The sequence below is a fragment of the Mya arenaria genome, chromosome 5, assembly GCF_026914265.1.
Source record: "Mya arenaria isolate MELC-2E11 chromosome 5, ASM2691426v1".
Lineage (NCBI taxonomy): Eukaryota > Metazoa > Mollusca > Bivalvia > Myida > Myidae > Mya > Mya arenaria.
The window spans coordinates 12466698-12486173 of record NC_069126.1 but is presented as its reverse complement, the minus strand read 5'-3'; the positions used below and the strand labels follow the sequence as shown (position 1 = coordinate 12486173).

Here is a 19476-nt window from a genome sequence, read left to right as displayed (position 1 = left end):
ACTATCAGATATTTAATAATAGAAATGACCTTTAAAGATATATATGAATGTGTCTTGAACATATATTAAGGACATACTACTCTGATGGTTTTACACACTCGCTTGAAGGGATATAAAATGTTTCTGTATACAGGGGCATTTATTGTTGGGTTATAAAAAAGCGGTTCATGTTTATATTGTGGTTTGCATAATATTTACCATTCAAACAAATCTTCTGAATGTCATATTTAAATACGTATCACTTCTGTTTTGTTTTGCATTATTTCGGTTTATCGATAATATCGCACGTCGTACTGTTTATTATGTACAATTATTTGAAAATCACTACATTTAAAACAAACAAACATTATATCAGATATTGTTAGAACTTATGTTATCGAATGGAAATAAATGAATTGTAGCTCAACAGAAAACATAACTTGCAAATAGTATTGATAGCGTCTTATTTGCGTTTCTTCAGATCCAATACCAACTGTTTCCAGCGACGACATGTGTGCAGAACAAATGTTTGAACAAGCGAGATTTTCTCGATGAATGTTCTTCGCATTCCTGACTGCCAGGGTAGCTCATAGTATAGACACTAGACTTAATCAACTTATCGATGCGATGATAATGATGCCTGTGAAACAAACTAATTCGGGAAACTCTTTTGTAAAACGTTCCGTAGACCGGCGTTTTATTGCGGACAGGGTATGGCCCTTCGAAGAAGAATTCCGATCGTTTTATACTAACTATGATAACATTTCTGACAACGAGGTGATTCCAGAAATTTCAGGATTAAATGCTGACTCATATGCTACGGAGTCTCAAATATATGACAGACTTAAGTATAAGGATCGAATATTTCACAGCAGTCGTTACCTAAAATTTCATCTACTTCAAGGAAGAAAAGATCAACAAAATGTTTTATCGGGAGTTTGGGCTAAGCCGAACTCTGCCAAATCACCAGAAGCTAAACATGATTTTACCAATTACGTTACCAGTGACCTGCTTTTAAAAGCTGGAAAGCGTAATATTCATGACGATTTCAACACAAATACGGTTTCGTTTCTACTGTGGGCAATACAGCAAAGAGAATCAAACTCACCGATCGACTGTGGGACTACCTGTATACGATTGAGCAAACGGAATAACGCAGCTTACAGTGCCCTTCTTGACGTTGCCACGTTCATTAGCCGCAAGGAACTACGGGGACCGGAAGGTCAAAAGTTTCATTCTTGGGGTGGCTAGTAGACCGGAACATAATAAGATCTTGTTACCAAATATATTGCCTGCCGTGAATCGTTCGAAATAGAACCAGAATTCTTTTCTACCTTTAATGTTTAAGCTAACTTCTTTTTTAATCACATTAATATAGCCTGTATTAAAGATTATCCAACGTGTGTGTTATTACCTCATCGGTGAGTATTATTATCTCGACTCACCACAATTCTCAGTTCCATTCTTGCCCATGGCACTAGCCACGGCCCAAATTTGGGCGCCAATTGTTTAAGGCACTGCCGCCTTTCCGTTCACAGCCGGGACAGCTGTCTACAAGTCAGGCGCTCTGCCAACTGAACTAACCCTCATATAACTCGCATATTTCCTGATATGTGCGAGTCATTTCCACATTTGTGATGCGGGTCCGTCTAACAGAAACAACTTAATTGTGTTGGTTTACATATTATTTGAAAGTGGTTATTCTTTAAATGTTTTATTTCTTGTTTTATATTTCTTTAAAGTTGTTTATCATTAATTAAACCCACCACAAAAAAACCACTTGAGTTTCTATATTCTAAATCACAAGTACAGGTATGCATAAATCAAAACTCATTCTTTCGTAAGAATATTGTCAAAGTTGTGGATACTATAAAAATCAACTTAAAATGCTTCTGTAATACGGACCCAGAAATATCTTTATAAGGGTACAAAATATAATTCACATCGATCTCAAAAAAGCTATTTATTATTTTTTTGGCAAAAAATACAAATCATTGCGTATTGTTTATTTAAAGCAAAAAGCGTTTAACACATAATCTTTACATTTAAATATATTTTTAAAACATATGTGAGCCCGTCAGATTTTTACATCCAATTTTAATTAACAGTTCTCCTTCAACGATTTGGACGTCAATTTCTTTATGCTGGCGGATTAGAACATTAATAGTGTCTTAATTCAAACCACTTATTATTATTCACTGCCCCCAGCATTTCAGTTCACGTTTTACTCATTGAATTTAAACTCAGTAAGGTACAGCGATATCTGGTTCGTGTCGATACTAATAGCGTTTAGGCCCGCCCAAAATACTAAATTGACAATTTGCAGTTAAAATATGTTATTGAACATTAAGCGGGGTATAGTCGCCCAAAACAATATACGAGACCTGTCACAATTCATCATATTGTTTTAATTTAATTCAGTATATTAAACAAAGCGTATATACGTAATTAAATTATCAGCATTTAAATAGGGTATTAATATATTGGTAAATCACCACACAATAACAAAAAAATAGCGTACAAAGTGTCAAAATATCCAGCATGATTTAGCAAACAAAATAGATATACGCAATTTAACTACCAACATTCAAATAGTGTTATAAATGTGTTGGTAAATCATCACACAATAACAAAAAGGTCAGCGTACAATGTGTCAAAATATCCAGCATGGTTTATCGCCCTTATACTGAATTTAAGCGTACTGCCCGAGGAAGAAATGTCATCCTTTTTTAGCATAACTTCTATCTCAGTATTCGTTGTCTCCTGCCACTGTATCAAATCTCCTTCGCCATTCTCCTGACGCAAGGTCACTTCGTAATACAGCGGATGGGTGGAATCGAATACGTTTGACCATTCTGCTTTTGCTTTAAGAGTTTTCGGGTCCCATGATGTTACGACCGATCCTCCTTGAAATAAGACAAGGTTAAGGTAAACACTTTGAGTTAATCTAACAAATACAGTTGTTAGTTGATTATATAAGTTAATAACAAACAGAGTCCGCGCCTTGGGAATTACCGCCAATGACTTATACAACATGAATATTCTCATGCGCCTACAATATGGGCATACTCCTGGGAGTGTTGTCGGTTTGATTTTCTATGCCATTTTGATTATTATCATATATAATCAGTTTTTTAATTAACGAATTGTATGTCATAACGTACCCGTGATAGTTGGGATAGATGTAAGAAGATAGAAGCCAATGGTTTTCTTTTCACTATACATGTGAATTTCGTTAACGGCCTGTACTGTTACTTTATATTGGCCATCCTCAAGGTTCAATCCGGTAAAACTAGCAAAGTTAACATCAGAGGAACTACCGATGACTGTTTCAGAGAACGAGGTGTCAACACCAACTAGGGATATCTGAAATCAAAGAAAAGCCAGAATAGCTTATGTTATAATAAGTGTGTAATATTATGATAGGCATTGTGAAATTATGGTTTTTAGCTTATCAACCTAAAACTGAATTAGCATTAATTAAAAAGCAATGAAATAACGTTTGTTTAGAATATGTATCAGTAGTTTACTGATACTGATTTATCAACTAATTCATAAAAGTAAGCGTAGTGAAGATTCATCTTGAAATATTTGTTCCGAAACAAGCTTCCACAACAGGGCACAGCGACGACCACTCTCACTCAAATTAAGGGATCCGACTCTCTTATATATTATGTATTATGGATGCCTGCTGACACTGTATTATTTGGGCATCATTTGACAAGGTGTTGTGAGCAGAAAAAAAGAAAACGATAAATATTCTGTTATAAAAATAAGTTGTTTTTATTCAACGATTGCAAAATATGTTATTTATGTCCGATTTATGGGGAAATAAAGAGTTAATATACATACTGTAATAACGTTATGTATGATATGCGTTTGGTGATTTACATATAAGTTATTAGGTATAAAATGTCAGCAAACTTAATTTGACTCATTCAACTATCAATCTTGTACTTTGAGGTTAATCGAGCTAGTGGAAAACTAGCCAATTTCTTAGCCGGATTTTTCAGAAAAACAGCAGCATGCAAGCACATGGAACATTTCTTTATAATGTATCAACTGTTTGCAATTAGTATATAAATATTGCTGGCATGAGGAAATATAATTCTGTAATAACTCACCAAATAATTATTTATTCCTTCATCTTGTCTAAAACCCGCCCACTGAAACTTGATTTCAGTCCTGTTGCCATGGTATCTTCCAATAGCTGGATATTGTGTCTCGGATATTGCCATTAAGGAGATGTATACGTCATTTGTTGTCAACGACATGTTTAAAACTTTCAGCCCGTCTGTAGACATCGAAATCTTACGTCCAGCTGCATTCGTGCATCTCACGGTCGAAAATATTCGATCATACGGTGTTGAACCAAGAACTGTACTTGCAACATTCTCCGTTATGGCTATCTGTGTATAATCTTGAAGCGATGTATCCATTGGTGACAAGCCTATGACATTATGATACATGCATTAACTACGTATTTACACGTGAAACCTACACCACTTAAACTTATGCAAACAGTTTGTTATTGTCTTAAGGCATAACACAATGGTCCCAATATCATGAACATACTTCATATCTCAATCTCAGTCTCAACTCGGTTTACCACATTACTTTTTATCTAAATAACGTATGTTTTCACACATTTTAAAACCACATTCCATTATTGAATATGTTTATTAAAGCCTCGGTGTATAGAAGTCAAGGGGAAACTTGTATACAGCCAAAAAGTGTACTTGAGTACTTTTGCTCTAGAATTAGTAACTTTGAAATATTGACAAAACCTGTTTAAGAGAAAATACGTGTTTAAAAAGAATGAAAAATGGGGAAAAATGAGTTGAGATTTAGATTGAGATTTGACTTGAGTATTTTTGTGATGTTGGGGCCTGGTTTGCGCGTATCTTGTTTATTAATGTCCTGTAACTGTGATCATATTTACAGGATAATTCAAGATAATTTTGCATATGTCTTTGGTAATGCAAATGTACCTGATAATTGATGAGCAAGTTTGGAATAGTACTGAACTGATTATAATAAGAACATTTCTTTGTGGAATTCAATGGAATATGAGGGAATATCACAGTTGTTCAATAGTTCATAGCAAATGCAAGCGTACCTGCTTATATATATGTTTTTATTTGAGCATGTATCTTTAGTTGGTTTTGTTTGGTATTTAGTAGCTAAAATATACGTGTATATCATTTTATTTGGAACGATATCGATCACTTGAATAGCATAAACTTTCATTCGACATACTTTATAATTTTATCACTTATATATAATAGTATTTAAATCAATGTAATTAGATACAAACATAAAAGTATAAATCTACCTATTGCCCAGGAGCATTCCTGTATTCCCGATTCTGGATCCTTCACTGACCAAGTCACGCTGACGTTGAGTGACATTTGAAATTGAATATCAAAATCTGCAAAAATAAAATATGAGCTTCTAAATATGAAGCTAAATTATGTTATACAATTACAAGTACAGAGAGAAGCCCACCCTGACAATTTAACAATTAGCTTATTAACGAAACCCCAACATACTCGAAACAAACGACGCGACCAGACAACAGCCACATATTCAATCTTCTTTAAATTATGTTAAAAAGTCGCTATCAATAAATGATTAGGTTGACACTTTGGAACAGTAAGTGCACAAAATGGGTGTGTGGGGGATACAGTTAAGCAGTAGTTCAAAACAAATTTGATAAACGAGTACATTTCCTTCGTTAGGCTTATATGTTTAGATTTGCAACTATTAATAGATTTTTGAGCATGTATGAAGTTGCTTACCCGTTAACTAGAAAGTAAACACCAGTGAGCTCCTGTTTCACTGTTCGTTTAAAGTTGGTAACCCCAACAATACTTAATGCATGTGTGGTATGTCTGTGTTGCTTTGTATGTCGTATGTCTGTGTTGTTTTGTGTGTCGTATGTCTGTGTTGATTTGTGTGTCGTATGTCTGTGTTGTTTTGTGTGTCGTATGTCTGTGTTGTTTTGTGTGTCGTATGTCTGTGTTGTTTTGTGTGTCTTATGTCTGTGTTGCTTTGTGTGTTGTTTGTCTGTGTTGTTTTGTGTGTCGTATGTCTGTGTTGATTTGTGTGTAGTATGTCTGTGTTGTTTTGTGTGTCGTATGTTTGTGTTGTTTTGTGGGTCGTATGTCTGTATTGTTTTGTGTGTCGTATTTCTGTGTTGTTTTGTGTGTCGTATGTCTGTGTTGTTTTGTGTGTCGTATGTCTGTGTTGTTTTGTGTGTCGTATGTCTGTATTGTATTGTGTGTGGTATGTCTGTGTTGTTTTGTGTGTCGTATGTCGTTGTTGTTTTGTATATGGTATGTCGTTGTTGTGTTGTGTGTGGTATGCCTTTGATGTTTTGTGTGCGGTATGTCTGTGTTGTTTTGTGTGTCGTATGTCTGTGTTGTTTTGTGTGTCGTATGTCTGTGTTGTTTTGTGTGTAGTATGCCTTTGTTCTTTTGTGTGTCTAACGTCTGTGTTGTTTTGTGTGTCGTATATCTGTGTTGTTTTGTGTGTCGTATGTCTGTGTTGTTTTGTGTGTGGTATGCCTTTGTTCTTTTGTATGTCGTATATCTGTGTTGTTTTGTTTGTCGTATGTCGGTTTTGTTTTGTTTGTCGTATGTCAATGTTGTTGTGTGTGTCAAATGTCTGTGTTGTTTTGTGTGTGGTATGTCGGTGTTGTTTTGTAGGTCGTATGTCTGTGTTGTGCTGTTTATATCAAACTATATGTGTGTAAGCCTTATTGATAGTTTAAGATGAGGAAAGTGTTTGAATTATGCTTGACTCATCTCAAAGCGCTCAATAAATAAATATAATATCAATATATATGTCAATAAAATGTACAAATAATGTCAGTACTGTCACACTGGAGTATCATACCTGAACTATCACCATCGTAAACGTATTCAAACTCCGGTGGTGTCAAATCGATATAAATCTGCTCGGAATGGCTCACCGTCCTTAAGCCTGCCCCGTTTACTGCCATTACGCTGACAAACACCACTGTGTTGTGTTGTAGCTGAATGGTATTGCTTGACGCAAATTCATTTCTACCAACACTGGTGTATTCTTGTAGCTGTGTGCCACCCCGAACAGTACCTAATATATCATGAGAAGATTTAGGGAAATGCAGTTCTTTAAAATAATTGACAACTAAATATATCACATTATTTTCGCATGACCCTTAATAACACTGCTATCCTACATTAAATATATATCCACAATATCTAAATGCCACCATAGTTGTTTTTTAAAATATGCATACATTATTTTTTCTTAAAGCACATGAATTTAAATATAGGTCAATTTTAAGATAATATTTATTTTTGTGTACGTTGTTTTGCAACTTTATCTTATAGAGCTTACTATATTTAATCACTTATCATTATCAACCAACATTATACATATCCGCAAAATAATCTCTAATGCATGCCAATTTGCAATGTTTTTACCACTTTTGACCTACAATCAAATCCTATTAACTTGTTATTTACCAATGGCCCAGAAGTATTCTACAATTCCACTTTCCGGATCTTCGAAGTGCCAGTCAGAATAAATAGATGACCAGTCGTGAGCATGAATAGTTAAAGCTTGCAGGTGTTTAACATCGGTGCTGTTTTCCAGGTAAGCTTTCCCGGAATAATAACGAATACTAATATCGTCTATACCAAAGCTGGCTTTATTTTCAGCTCCAAACGTTACTGTTGTTTTTCCCACAGGAAGGTTTAAAAGATAGTGGTGTTCTTGCCAAATTACCGCTTCTGTTGACGATGGCCTTTTATGCATCAGAAATACATGTTTGGTTTCGTTGACAACGACATAACCATCTTGAACTGACATCTGCGCTAATTCCGTTGGCATATTTGATGTGAAAAACTGTAATTTAAATTTTCCGGAATGTTCAACAATTATTTCTTGAGAGACACTTCCCTGAAGTAGCAAGTAAGAGTTCCCATGAGGCAGGTTGTGGGCTTTTATAGCTTTAAGACAGGAGTTATGTCCATTCCAAAATGAATTAGGCAAATCTTCGCACTGCAGAGAGCTGTTTGCAGCATATTCAAACGATCCATTACGTACGAGATTTTCGTCGGATAAAACGTAAGTAACCCGAAGTGGTGGCGTTCTATCGATAATAACACCATCAGACGCTACCAAGTCCGATATTTGACCGGCCATATCGTAAGCACGAACCTCACTGAACAATACGTCTCCTGGAAAACATTTAAATGGCGGACTTGTTTAATAATAAATATGGTAAGGTTGGGGACATTGTTTAAGTATCAAATATTACCTACAATTGGTTGACATGTTCGAAAAGAGAGACTATGAAAACACTTTATAACAAAATAACAAAGTGTTTTTTATGGTTCTTTTCAGACATATTTCGAGCAAACCCTGCGTGGTTTGTTTTTGCAATGACATAGAATAAACTCAAGCATAAATTGATTTCGCGTGTATGTAGATTGATGGTCACGCCATCGACATAAGTTTTTATTCTTATTTTGAATTTGACCCATAGGTAACGAGGAATGACGAAACATGTATATGTATTCATACCTTGGATAAATTCCTCGTGCGATTTTCTCTCAAGATAGGTCCATAACCCAACATTGATCAATGGTTGTTTGTCACATCGACCCTTGTATTTCAGGGACGAAACACAGTGTTCATAATGGTCAATTCCAGAAATAGCATCACTGAATCCATACCAAAACGAAGAAAGCTGGTTCGATGAATTCAGAAACTGGACATCATGTAAGACTGAAATAAATAAATGCTATGGGAACATTTGATCACTTTATCAGTTTACCGGTAAGATTCATTCAAAGTTCATATGTTGAGAACATAACCCTAAACTGGTGTAATTCGAAATATTCCTAGATTTAAATCTGTAAATACGCATCTTACACATATAAAACCCATAAGTATTTAACTTGGTATTTTTTCTCAATATAAATCATAAAACTTATTCCGATGGAGTACACATCAATACGCAAAGTGATACCTATGCCGTCGTTCACCGTGCCACCGTCCGGTTTTTCAGTATCCAGCATAAAACCATCTGAACTGACAGTAGTGTGAAGTCCAGCATAGTTGAAAGCTTGCACAACTGAGAAATATCTTGTATTTTCTTTATACTTAGCTCCAGTAGTATCGTATTTCGTCACCGATGCATTGATATTTGTGGATATAACATGCAGATCATTTCCTAAAATGCATCACAATTTATTTGCACGCACAATCATATTTACAAAAGTAATATAATATTGCCCCGTACAATGCATTAGTAAAAGTAGCAAATGACGACCGTTCAGATATATGTTACATTTACTTTATGTTTACTTATCAGGTGGTCGTTAAAGCAAACATTTAACAAACATTTAACAACCAACTTATATCATATATCACACAAAAAAGTTAACAAACTGCCAATTCATGTATTCAAAGAAGATATATATATCTAATAATAATATAATAGAAATTGTAAGCTACGAGTATTCCAAAACTGTAGTTAAGGAGGCATCGTAATATGTTGTTTTTTTTCAATATCAATACAAGTATTAAGGAAGGCACTGTGACAACATATATCACCTGTTTATGAAAATGATGGTCTGTATTTGTCTGATAAAGAGTCAATTACAGCCGATTTATTAAAGTGTTATTACAGAGACTCGTATTGTAGTATATGTGTTGGTTGTCTATAGTAACAGCAAAATCAACATACCGTTAGGTTGTGTACTCAGATAAAGGTGAAATTTCTTGATAGTGTCACCAAGGAATTTTCCAGTCCAGTCTACCATTACATGGCTCGAATCAGAAATATAATCAACATCTTTGAGAGTGTCGGACAAAACTTCTTTAACACTCACACCTCGGATGTTTGTCGTTTGTGGTGGTTTTGATAAAATAGTTAAACCGCTGCTTTTAAAGATAAAATATGTACTGTCATCATACCAAGCTCGTATGTAAAACGAGTATTTAAACTTTCTTCGGAGAATACTTCCTGTAATATAAAGATAAAGTTATAAGTTATATATTAATAAACATAAAAAAACAACACAAATCCCACCATAAAGGGTCGGAACTGTTTCTTACAGAACATTTATTTTTTTCCCCATACAATTGACCTGATTGTAGATGAGCTCTATTAAATAGATAATATGTTTGTTATCAGGGCAGAAGTTCTGTAAAATAACATTTTTATAAATATAGCAATATATATAAACTAACAAGTGAATCAGCCACATATCGACGTAACCTTTTCTTACGAGAATTACGTTTTTTACCACATTTCTGCTACAAATGAACGTGTTCCAATTGTAAATATATAGTCTGGACGGCAAATGACAGAGTCCAAATAATTATAATAAATTTACCTCGTGGTAGCGTATACACCCATGTCATATGTGAACCTGCGTCATGCCAAACTCTGTCGGTAATTTCATCAAATACTCCTTTAGGAGTTTCATATTTTGATTCGCCAACACTCCATTCGTACCTGTCAAGGAGTGATTCAGATATACACATGCACTTGTTTTTTTATCACAGCTACAATTAAAGAATAATTGAAACACATTTAATTTATAAACTTTGACACTAAAATGGTAGAACAAAAATTCTAAACGTTTTCGCTGGCTGTGTTCAGCTAAAGAGCATGAAATTCATTAAACAATAATACAATTAAAAACCATAGTGGGTTTGATTTTCCAGTGTCTACCACAGTCCAAACGGCGGCTAAGAAGGAATCGAATGGTGAATATTGGGCTGCTTCTTGATTCTCAATAAAATCTAAGTCGAGATGGTCTCTTACCGATACTGCATTTACGTTCTCTACAATACACAAGTTGATACAATAGGATTGACAATGATTGACAGGACGTAAATAGTTTGCTTCTGTAAGCCATGAATGTAAAACAGCCCCTGTTGAGACACAAGGCCTAACAGACACATAACGAGATATACACAATTTCACAAAACAACAAGCATAAAGTACACATACATCAACATATCTGTTTTTATAAGCGTATATAATTAGAACATTAGTTAACGGTCAGCAGACCAGTACTTCACACTTGTCCAAACATCTATCCGGGTTAATTACAACGAATGAGGGCAAAGCTATGTTGTAGTGTTTACTGTTTGACTCTGTCATTCATTTTGTCAAGAATACGATGGAAACTACAGTGTAGAGTGCAGCAGTCTATCGTTTAGCAGGAAGTTTATATAAAGACACAGTGGTTAAAGCCTAACAGACACTCAATGCAGAAAGACATAACAAAAGACACAGATTACATAAATATTAAAATGTCTTTATCAATAAGTATTGGAGAGAAGGCATCTGAACGGTCAGTTAAACAAATCACTTGGGGCTTCAACTAGTTTATGTATTCCAAACCTTATAATCGTGACAATATTAATCAATAAGAGCAAACTGAGATATACACACAACAAAGAAAGAGTTTATACATTTCCGATTATTTTGAATGCTGGGAATATTCTTTATATAAACGGGTTACACTTAAATTCATTGTCACCAGCAAATCATTCCTTATTTATGTTGCTCAATGGTTCCGAAATCTTTTTGATTTTAGTTTCTAGAAAAAAACAACAACAACAGTTATATAAACTTTAAAAAGTAAAAACCGAACATTTACACCAGATGCACACGAATGTTTTTGGCTGATAAATCACCATTAACAGTGAACAGATAATGCAGCTGCACTGGAACAAAAACGTCAACTCTAATATATATGCAGTGTACACTTTATTTTGTCGTTGAGTGTATAAGCCTCATCATCAATATATGGTTGCATACTTACCAATATTGCCAGATATACAAGAATTGCTGGTGTAATTACATCTGGCCGGTACAGGAGCGCACACACAATGTCCGAGACAGGTTTCGGCTTCACAACGCCTTACCATGGATAGTATTCCTCCGAATAATAGATTAAACTTAGCGTGTAGTATTGGGCTATGCAGTCCTACCTGTTGGGGGGAGAAATAACATTTAGAACAGGAATCCAATTACACATCGATTAGAAATTTCCCAAATGAATCTGGCTAAAGCACAAACAAATATACTGGGTTGTCTAAAATGAAAACAATGTTCAAGACATGTGTGTGTCGTTTATATGCAATAAAAATGCTATATAATAAATACACACATATATGTCTTACCGTGTTTATCGCATACACGCTGACATATACGCTCTTTCTATTAGACAGCGATTTTGTTTCTACTGAGTAGGTTTGAACGAATCCTTCCCGGTGCTCAAATCCAATATTGACATGTTTTACCCTTATTAAACTATCGCTATTCTGCAAAAAGTGAAAATTACACAGCTTCTTATTTATGAAATTTATACTTACACAGATCTATACAATAATACATTATATGTTTTTATCGTCACGGCAAACAAAAACAGTATCAGGTGGATTTGGAATGTACGTGTGCATGTCAGTGCAGTTTTGTTACTATTATCATGATATTTTTATTCCTATTATTATTATTATTATTATTATTATTATTATTATTATTAGTATTATTATTTATGATAGTTAACATATAATGAGTACATACCTTGTTTAGATCGTTCGCCATATATCTTGTTCCAACGTTTATAATATACGTGTCAATCCCACTATGAATATCCTCGAACCCCAACCAAGAAATAATCAACATAATAGGATTCCATTTCATCCAGTTTTCAGGCTGTCTTCCTAACTCAGATGCATGGTCTGTGTTTATAGCAAAGGTACCTACAACACAAATGATCCTAATGATATATAGCAATGCGTTTAATTTGGCAGTTATATTTGATAGATATAACGATTTAATCTCCGAGATAAAGAAAACAATACCCATGGTTGGAGGAGTGCTGTCGACCAATAGATTTGCATACAAAGATTGTGTGCACTGTTTGGCACCGTTGCAAACAGTAAGCTTTATGTCGTAATAGCTGCCATCATGGAGGTCCAATTTCAAGAAAGTATAATCGGTTGCGACAGCATCAATCTGTCATAAATACAGTGTATATGTTCTAAAAAGGAATGAAGTTAACATTTCAAAGAAAACATTAATATGGAAGTTTACGCGAATATTCTTTAGAAAAGATGTAAAGGTCAATTTGAGTAATTTGTATACTTTTTTGCAATTTAGTGGAAACACAACAGGTACCACATTAGAATATGACTATTTAAGACCGTAGACGGCGTACCATCAGAAATTAATTATCAACTATGATACAAAAATCTTTAAATCATTGCAATAACATATAAATAATACCCTGTTAGAAATTTCACGATACCTTTACAGTTGATATATTGAAATCGCCTCCAATGTGCGATGATACAGATAAATACTGGGCGGAAATTCCAGAATCTGAATCAAAGGTCTCCCAATGGACTTTTAAAGACGACCTTAGTAGTGTTGTTCTGTCATAGCTGCTACTCCTCCCAAACGGTGACAATGCTAACTCTTTGACAATTGTCGGCGGGCTTGTGTCAACAACAAATCCGTTGGAAGACATATCAGAGAAATATCCTACATAATTGAAAAACATATACCCGAATGACTACCGTTTCTGTTATTGTAATTATAACCATATTTAATTTATATCGGCGTATTTAGATATATCAAATTAACTTCTAAATGAAGTTTCCAGTTTTATTTGTATTTATATGTCGGCTATGTCTTCTTAAATTATCTAACGACTATCTTATTATAAGTGATGTTTATCTCTGATAATTTACATTACTATTTCGAGTTCGTTTACCCGCTTTATTATATGCTCGAACGGTGCAATAAACCAGTTTTCCCACAGGGAGAAGATTTCCTGCGTGTGATTGAACATCAAAAATGTACGCGATTTCATGGTTGTGTACATTTGTCGCCGATACTATATCGTCTCCACCTTTCATTGTCCCAAGTCTCCAAACGTAGTGACTCAATCCAGACTGAGGATCCGAAAAGCCAAACCATTTACAGCCAACATGAGTTCTGTAAAGAAACCATACTTAATGATATATAGATAAACTTAGTTTTAGAATTGCTCGATACTTTGTGTATTACTAAAAAAAGATATGTCCTTTTGATATATTCATAATATTAACTGTCTAAAAAGAAACATTATCGAATGAATTGGAAAACCTGACTGAAGCTAAATTTTAAATAGTATAAATTTGTTTATGAACACCTTTCTGATTTTGATTATAAAACAATGAAGCTTTATTGTATTCAAAATGCCTTTTAAAACCTTGAAGCCTGATATTGAATATCACTTCCGCTGAGGCCATCAATAACTGTTCCTCTAGTTGGTGGTGATTTGTCTATTAGAAAACCGTCAGAAGATGCTCTAGAACAAAGCATAGCCGTATTGCATGCCTTCACGCTTGTGTAGTAAACACGGCCTTCCATTAGTGCCAAACCAGTAATCTCCATTTCTGGAACAGAGATGTTTATTTTATAACAAAATCGTGAAGCTTAAAACAAACTAAGTTGTTTAACTGCTACAACGACATAGTAATTACATACATACACACATACAAAGGAGACACCAATGACTGTTTAAACTTGCATATGTGTTCATGTAGGAATGGGCTTTTATTCGAACTGAGTTTAAATGCCATGCAAACCAATATAGCTTAATTTATTATACCAGCTAAACAGTGAAATAGTGTGTATACTGTCATCCCATGTTGGGTATAAAGTATTGTTCTGCTAAAGAAATATGCCTGAGTTTAAACATTTACATGACTGTAATCAAACACCAAACACTCTCAATTATTTTTAACCATAATACGAATTGTTTACCATTTCTAATCCCAACTGACTGTTCCCTCAGCACATCGTCACATTCCTTACACGTTCCAACGCTTACAAAGTATTCATGAACTGGAGTGTGTGCATCAATAAAATGAGTCCAGTAAGCCTGAACTGTGTTTGATGAAGTCATGTAATCAATATCTGTATTTGTGCCGTCATATTGACCGTCGTAAACTAAACCAGAGTCGGGTGGCGTTGTATCAACAACAAAAGCCCATGACGTATCAATGGAAAATAGCCCGGCGTTGTTATAGGCCTGAAATATGTCAAGATAAAAAAGAACTTTTAGATTGTTAATGTCAGTACTCGATAATTATAATGTTTATATGGATATTGTGATGCTATGAATGCGGGACATATTAATAAACGCAATGTATTCTAAAACAGGATTCTAGCGTCTGGACCTACTCTTCGTACGTGTATCAAAATCCAAAAGATTGTAATCAAAATTTAAAAAATAAATAAATAAATAAATAAACAACTACAAAAGTTGAAGCTGTACCAAAAACGTTAATGTATATGAATATCGTACCTTTACTGTTACAAAGTACGAGTGACCATCTTTCAATGTCCGTGATGGATGCAGCTCAGACTCGGCACAATCTCCGTTAACTCTTGTATACTCGAGTACATCTTCGTACCCATGGCTTGTACCAACAGACCATTCGTATCTGTTCATTCCACTCTCTAGGTCCTCAAACACGTTTTTCCAGCTGAAAACACACAGCGGCGTCAACTAATAACGTTTCACCTTTGACGAGAGATACATTAGTTGTGCTTGTAACTAAACAATAAACTATTGACGCTCATCCATCTTGAAAGCTAGAAATTTAAAAAAGTTGAAACATATGTTTTGAAGTTATATTGTCGCTACATTTGATATAACTCTGTCCAAATGTACCACGTATATATGAATAAACGAAAATGCTCCGTAGCTGAAATAGTTTGCGTACCAAGCAGATATCGACGTTACATTCAATATATGCCTATTGGGTATCTGGATGGAATTCCCAGTAACTTTCGGTGGTGTAAAGTCAACAACTACAGAATGTGATACCTCACTGGTTGACAGTCCAACGTGGTCGTATCCTAGAAATATATTGATTCTTTTACATTCAAACATAAAAAAACAATCATACACTATTTTTGATATACGTATTATTCAAAACACACTAAGACATAACCCATAAGTACGAGTTACCTTACCCTTCACTGTAGCATAGTAGGACAATCCGTTTTGGAGAAAAAGGTTATGGAACACTTTATGGTTCACCAATCCAACTGTGACTAAATTAGTAACATCGTTTCCACCTGGTGATGAACCTGTATGCAGGCAGAATAATGTACATTCAATCATATACTTTCAGATGCATTACATGTTATAAAACCTATGGAATATAAACATGTAAAACAAAGCAATATTTAGAAAGTCAAAGTCTTTCATCGTTTAAAGAAATGTTTAACTAAACACTATCAGTTAAACTCAGGTTCCAGATACCTGTAAAACACACACCTATGTGTATTGCGTAGTATGCAATTCCACCTTCGTGTACATTGTATTGGTGTTCCTCTATATCAGAGAATGAGTCCCACATCACAAGTATATCTGATGTTGACATCTAAAAGTTTAAAATAATGATAAATACTCGAAACATATTTCCAGGTGGATTTGTCTCATAACATTAGTCATATGTATTACCATTTGAGTTGTGCGACATATGCTATAATTTGAAGCACGTCTTAGCATTCGGTAAAATATTTAAGGATGATACACTTGCAAGCAACATACACATTTGTTTGAACTAAATAACACACTAATTAAGCAGAAATTCGTTTTAATAATGCACTAACGGGACCCCAGTCCAATATACTAGTTTGCACTTAAACAATGGAAACCATGCCTGATAGAAGTGATTCATGTCCTGACCAATCCAGACCCTCCCAGCAATGGGTGGGGTTATATCCACTGTTACACCGTCACTGCATTCCATGAACTCATCAAGATGTTGTGTCCATTTCTCATGATATAGGTAGGTCTCATTGGCATGGATGCACACTATGTACCGTTTGCCATGTGTAATGACTCCAGCATCAAATTTTGCATTCATATATTCTCCATCTACAAATAGTGTTCAATGTAAAGAAATTCTTTGAAACTACTGAAAGGTACTTTGCAAAACGCTTTAAAACAACAAAAAGTTAGTTGAACATGATTTAACTTATATCGTTAATTAAACTGTTATACCTTTTATATAAGACGTACCTGTTTCACCACAAGCAATCATTTCAGGGTGCGTGCATGGAAAACGGAGGCCAACATGGTCATTTGTGCCGTAGAAAATCGTAGGATCCTCGTTGCTCATTGAAATAACTGCCCAATTGTAATGTTTATATCTGAAACAACAAGGGAGTTGAGATAAACAAATCAGTACACGTTTGGCTGTGTGCTCACTCATTTCCGTTGCATTGATTCATGTAGGGACAAAATACAGAATAATGGACGTTCTGTCTAAATGAACGGCAAGGAGTTCTACAGTCGTTTTTGATATTTTAATGATGAACAAAACAATAGTAAACGACGTTTGATGGTCCGTTGTTCATGTTATCATACTCTGTCCTAAATATGCCTTTGACAAGCATGATACATACAATTCGCATAACTTACAAGTCTAAACAATAGAAACAAAAAGACCGGCTGGCGTGCTAAATGGAAAAATGAACACAGGTGAATACAATAATGCAATGCAAACTACACGAACAAGCCCAGTATGCAAAGCCTTAAACATAAATCCTGTAAAGAGGCACACGGTCTGGGCCAACATACACTGTACGAGACACGCCAAAACATACAAACCCACCAAAAAGACCACACATGCATCAGAACAGCTTTACCAATAAATGATGAGATTACCTTAATTTCGGCCATACGGCCGATATAATATTTGTGTAAGAAGTGTAGTCTTTGTCGTCTTCATTCCAATCAAGATTTTTTTCTAAGAATATTTCTCCACCGATCTCATGCCCATCTGTTTAGCAAAATTAACAACATGTATGTAATTTATGTTTCTATTATTATTCAATGTTTTGCCAACACTCAATGCCAGCAAAATTGTTTGAAATTTTTAAAGCAAAAAACCGAAATAAGATAATAACCTCTTTGTTGAAAAGCTTTTAGTAAACCGAATGCACATGTATACATAGTTATATTAAATGACATTGACCAAACATGAAAACGTTAGAAAAGTCAATGCATGTTTAACAATAAAGTGTTAGTGATTGTATAAATGCTATCAACTTTAAGAGAATAAATCTGGTAAAATAAGATGGTTTTCATAAGAGAAAAACTATTTTAAAGTTCACTGCAGCCAAACCTTGTGTTCCAATGGTTTTACCGAATACATCAATGACACTGCTTGGCTTTACTTCTTGTAAATTGGAACAGTTCCGTATTTCGGATGAAATAGTAGTATATGTTCCCGCCTTTGTAATTCCTCTGATTGCTAGTTTCCAACATTTCACAAATCGTATCTTTTGAAGGGGAATTATCTCAAATTGAATCTAAAAAGATAATTATCACCTATCTTTATATATTTTTACAAATTTGTCACTGCTTCATAAAAGTTAGGGAGTCAATGGGTAGTCGCTTACCAAAACAGTACTTCATCAATTATTTTCATCAGCTAAGTTTTAAACTTCTCTAATTGTCGTATTATATTTATTCAGACGGTACCGCTGTTTCAGATCCCGATGTTATGCCGATAATGTCCCATTTGGTGAGCAATTTAGAGTCATTCTTTCCATCTGTAAAGGCGTATTCATACCGCAAAATGACTGTCAGAGCTTCGTTAATATCCTCAATGTCACTGTCGTAAAATCTATCCATGGTTACTGCTATCTGTAAACATTTATAATTATTATCAAGCGAAAAACTTTCTTTGCCAATTTTAAATGCTTTTTGGAAGATGAATTAAAACATAGTCTTATTTGCTTCTTGACTTAATTTATGTCGAAATATATCTAATGTCATATGCAATGAATTATATATCACAAAAAACACCATCGATAAGTAATTACCGTGTTAACTGCCATATCGTAAGTTACAGAAAGGGAACCAGTTATAGGAGAATTTGGAATAATGAAGACACCGTCACTAGACATTGATTTGAAGCAGAACTGTTTAGCACAGGCTTTTACAGATATACGGTATTTCCGCCCCGAAATCAGATGCAGTCCAGTAACATGTAAAACGTCTCTGTTTCGTAAATTCTGGTATTCTGACAAAGGAGTCCACATATCTGAAAAAGTATTTAAGTAAAACATCCACATTTTACGGGAATGAGTTGAATGTAATGTTTTTAACAATAACACGGACATTGTAAAAAGGGCTCTTGTCATTATGTGTCGAGCAACATACCTGCTATGGGAGCTCTCTCTTCTATCCTCCAAAGTATGGTCTGCATAAAGTGCCTCTTATCTTCGGGCAACCGCCAGTAAGCATAAAGCGATGATGTCTGATACTGGTAGTCGATATCTTCCGTACAATTAAAGGTGTCAAACTGCAATAAATAACACATTTCTTAAATATCGCAGTTTTAATCTCTTATTTTTTTTGTTGTCATGGATAATGCCTGATAAACTACAAATAGGCA

General features: G+C 34.6%; 1 protein-coding gene across 1 annotated transcript in view; it reads right to left on the bottom strand.

The window, feature by feature from the left end:
* Positions 1–1927: 1927 nt before the first annotated feature.
* The window catches only part of LOC128233583 (uncharacterized), a 67736-nt gene continuing 50187 nt past the window's right edge, over positions 1928–19476 (bottom strand). Inside the window, exons 24-53 of the mRNA XM_052947322.1 lie at positions 19242–19383; positions 18902–19122; positions 18558–18722; positions 18199–18385; positions 17739–17853; positions 17091–17221; positions 16729–16946; positions 16341–16446; positions 16034–16150; positions 15781–15916; positions 15360–15540; positions 14816–15083; positions 14259–14445; positions 13779–14002; positions 13311–13546; positions 12865–13018; positions 12584–12762; positions 12181–12321; positions 11820–11988; positions 10689–10830; positions 10377–10498; positions 9725–10003; positions 9005–9208; positions 8557–8760; positions 7494–8210; positions 6880–7098; positions 5315–5410; positions 4104–4429; positions 3144–3345; positions 1928–2885 (exon numbers count right to left, since the gene is read on the bottom strand). Coding sequence (XP_052803282.1) covers positions 2599–2885; positions 3144–3345; positions 4104–4429; positions 5315–5410; positions 6880–7098; positions 7494–8210; positions 8557–8760; positions 9005–9208; positions 9725–10003; positions 10377–10498; positions 10689–10830; positions 11820–11988; positions 12181–12321; positions 12584–12762; positions 12865–13018; positions 13311–13546; positions 13779–14002; positions 14259–14445; positions 14816–15083; positions 15360–15540; positions 15781–15916; positions 16034–16150; positions 16341–16446; positions 16729–16946; positions 17091–17221; positions 17739–17853; positions 18199–18385; positions 18558–18722; positions 18902–19122; positions 19242–19383 — 6075 coding nt within the window. The 3' untranslated portion in view covers positions 1928–2598. The remainder of the gene's footprint in view (positions 2886–3143; positions 3346–4103; positions 4430–5314; positions 5411–6879; positions 7099–7493; positions 8211–8556; positions 8761–9004; positions 9209–9724; positions 10004–10376; positions 10499–10688; positions 10831–11819; positions 11989–12180; positions 12322–12583; positions 12763–12864; positions 13019–13310; positions 13547–13778; positions 14003–14258; positions 14446–14815; positions 15084–15359; positions 15541–15780; positions 15917–16033; positions 16151–16340; positions 16447–16728; positions 16947–17090; positions 17222–17738; positions 17854–18198; positions 18386–18557; positions 18723–18901; positions 19123–19241; positions 19384–19476) is intronic.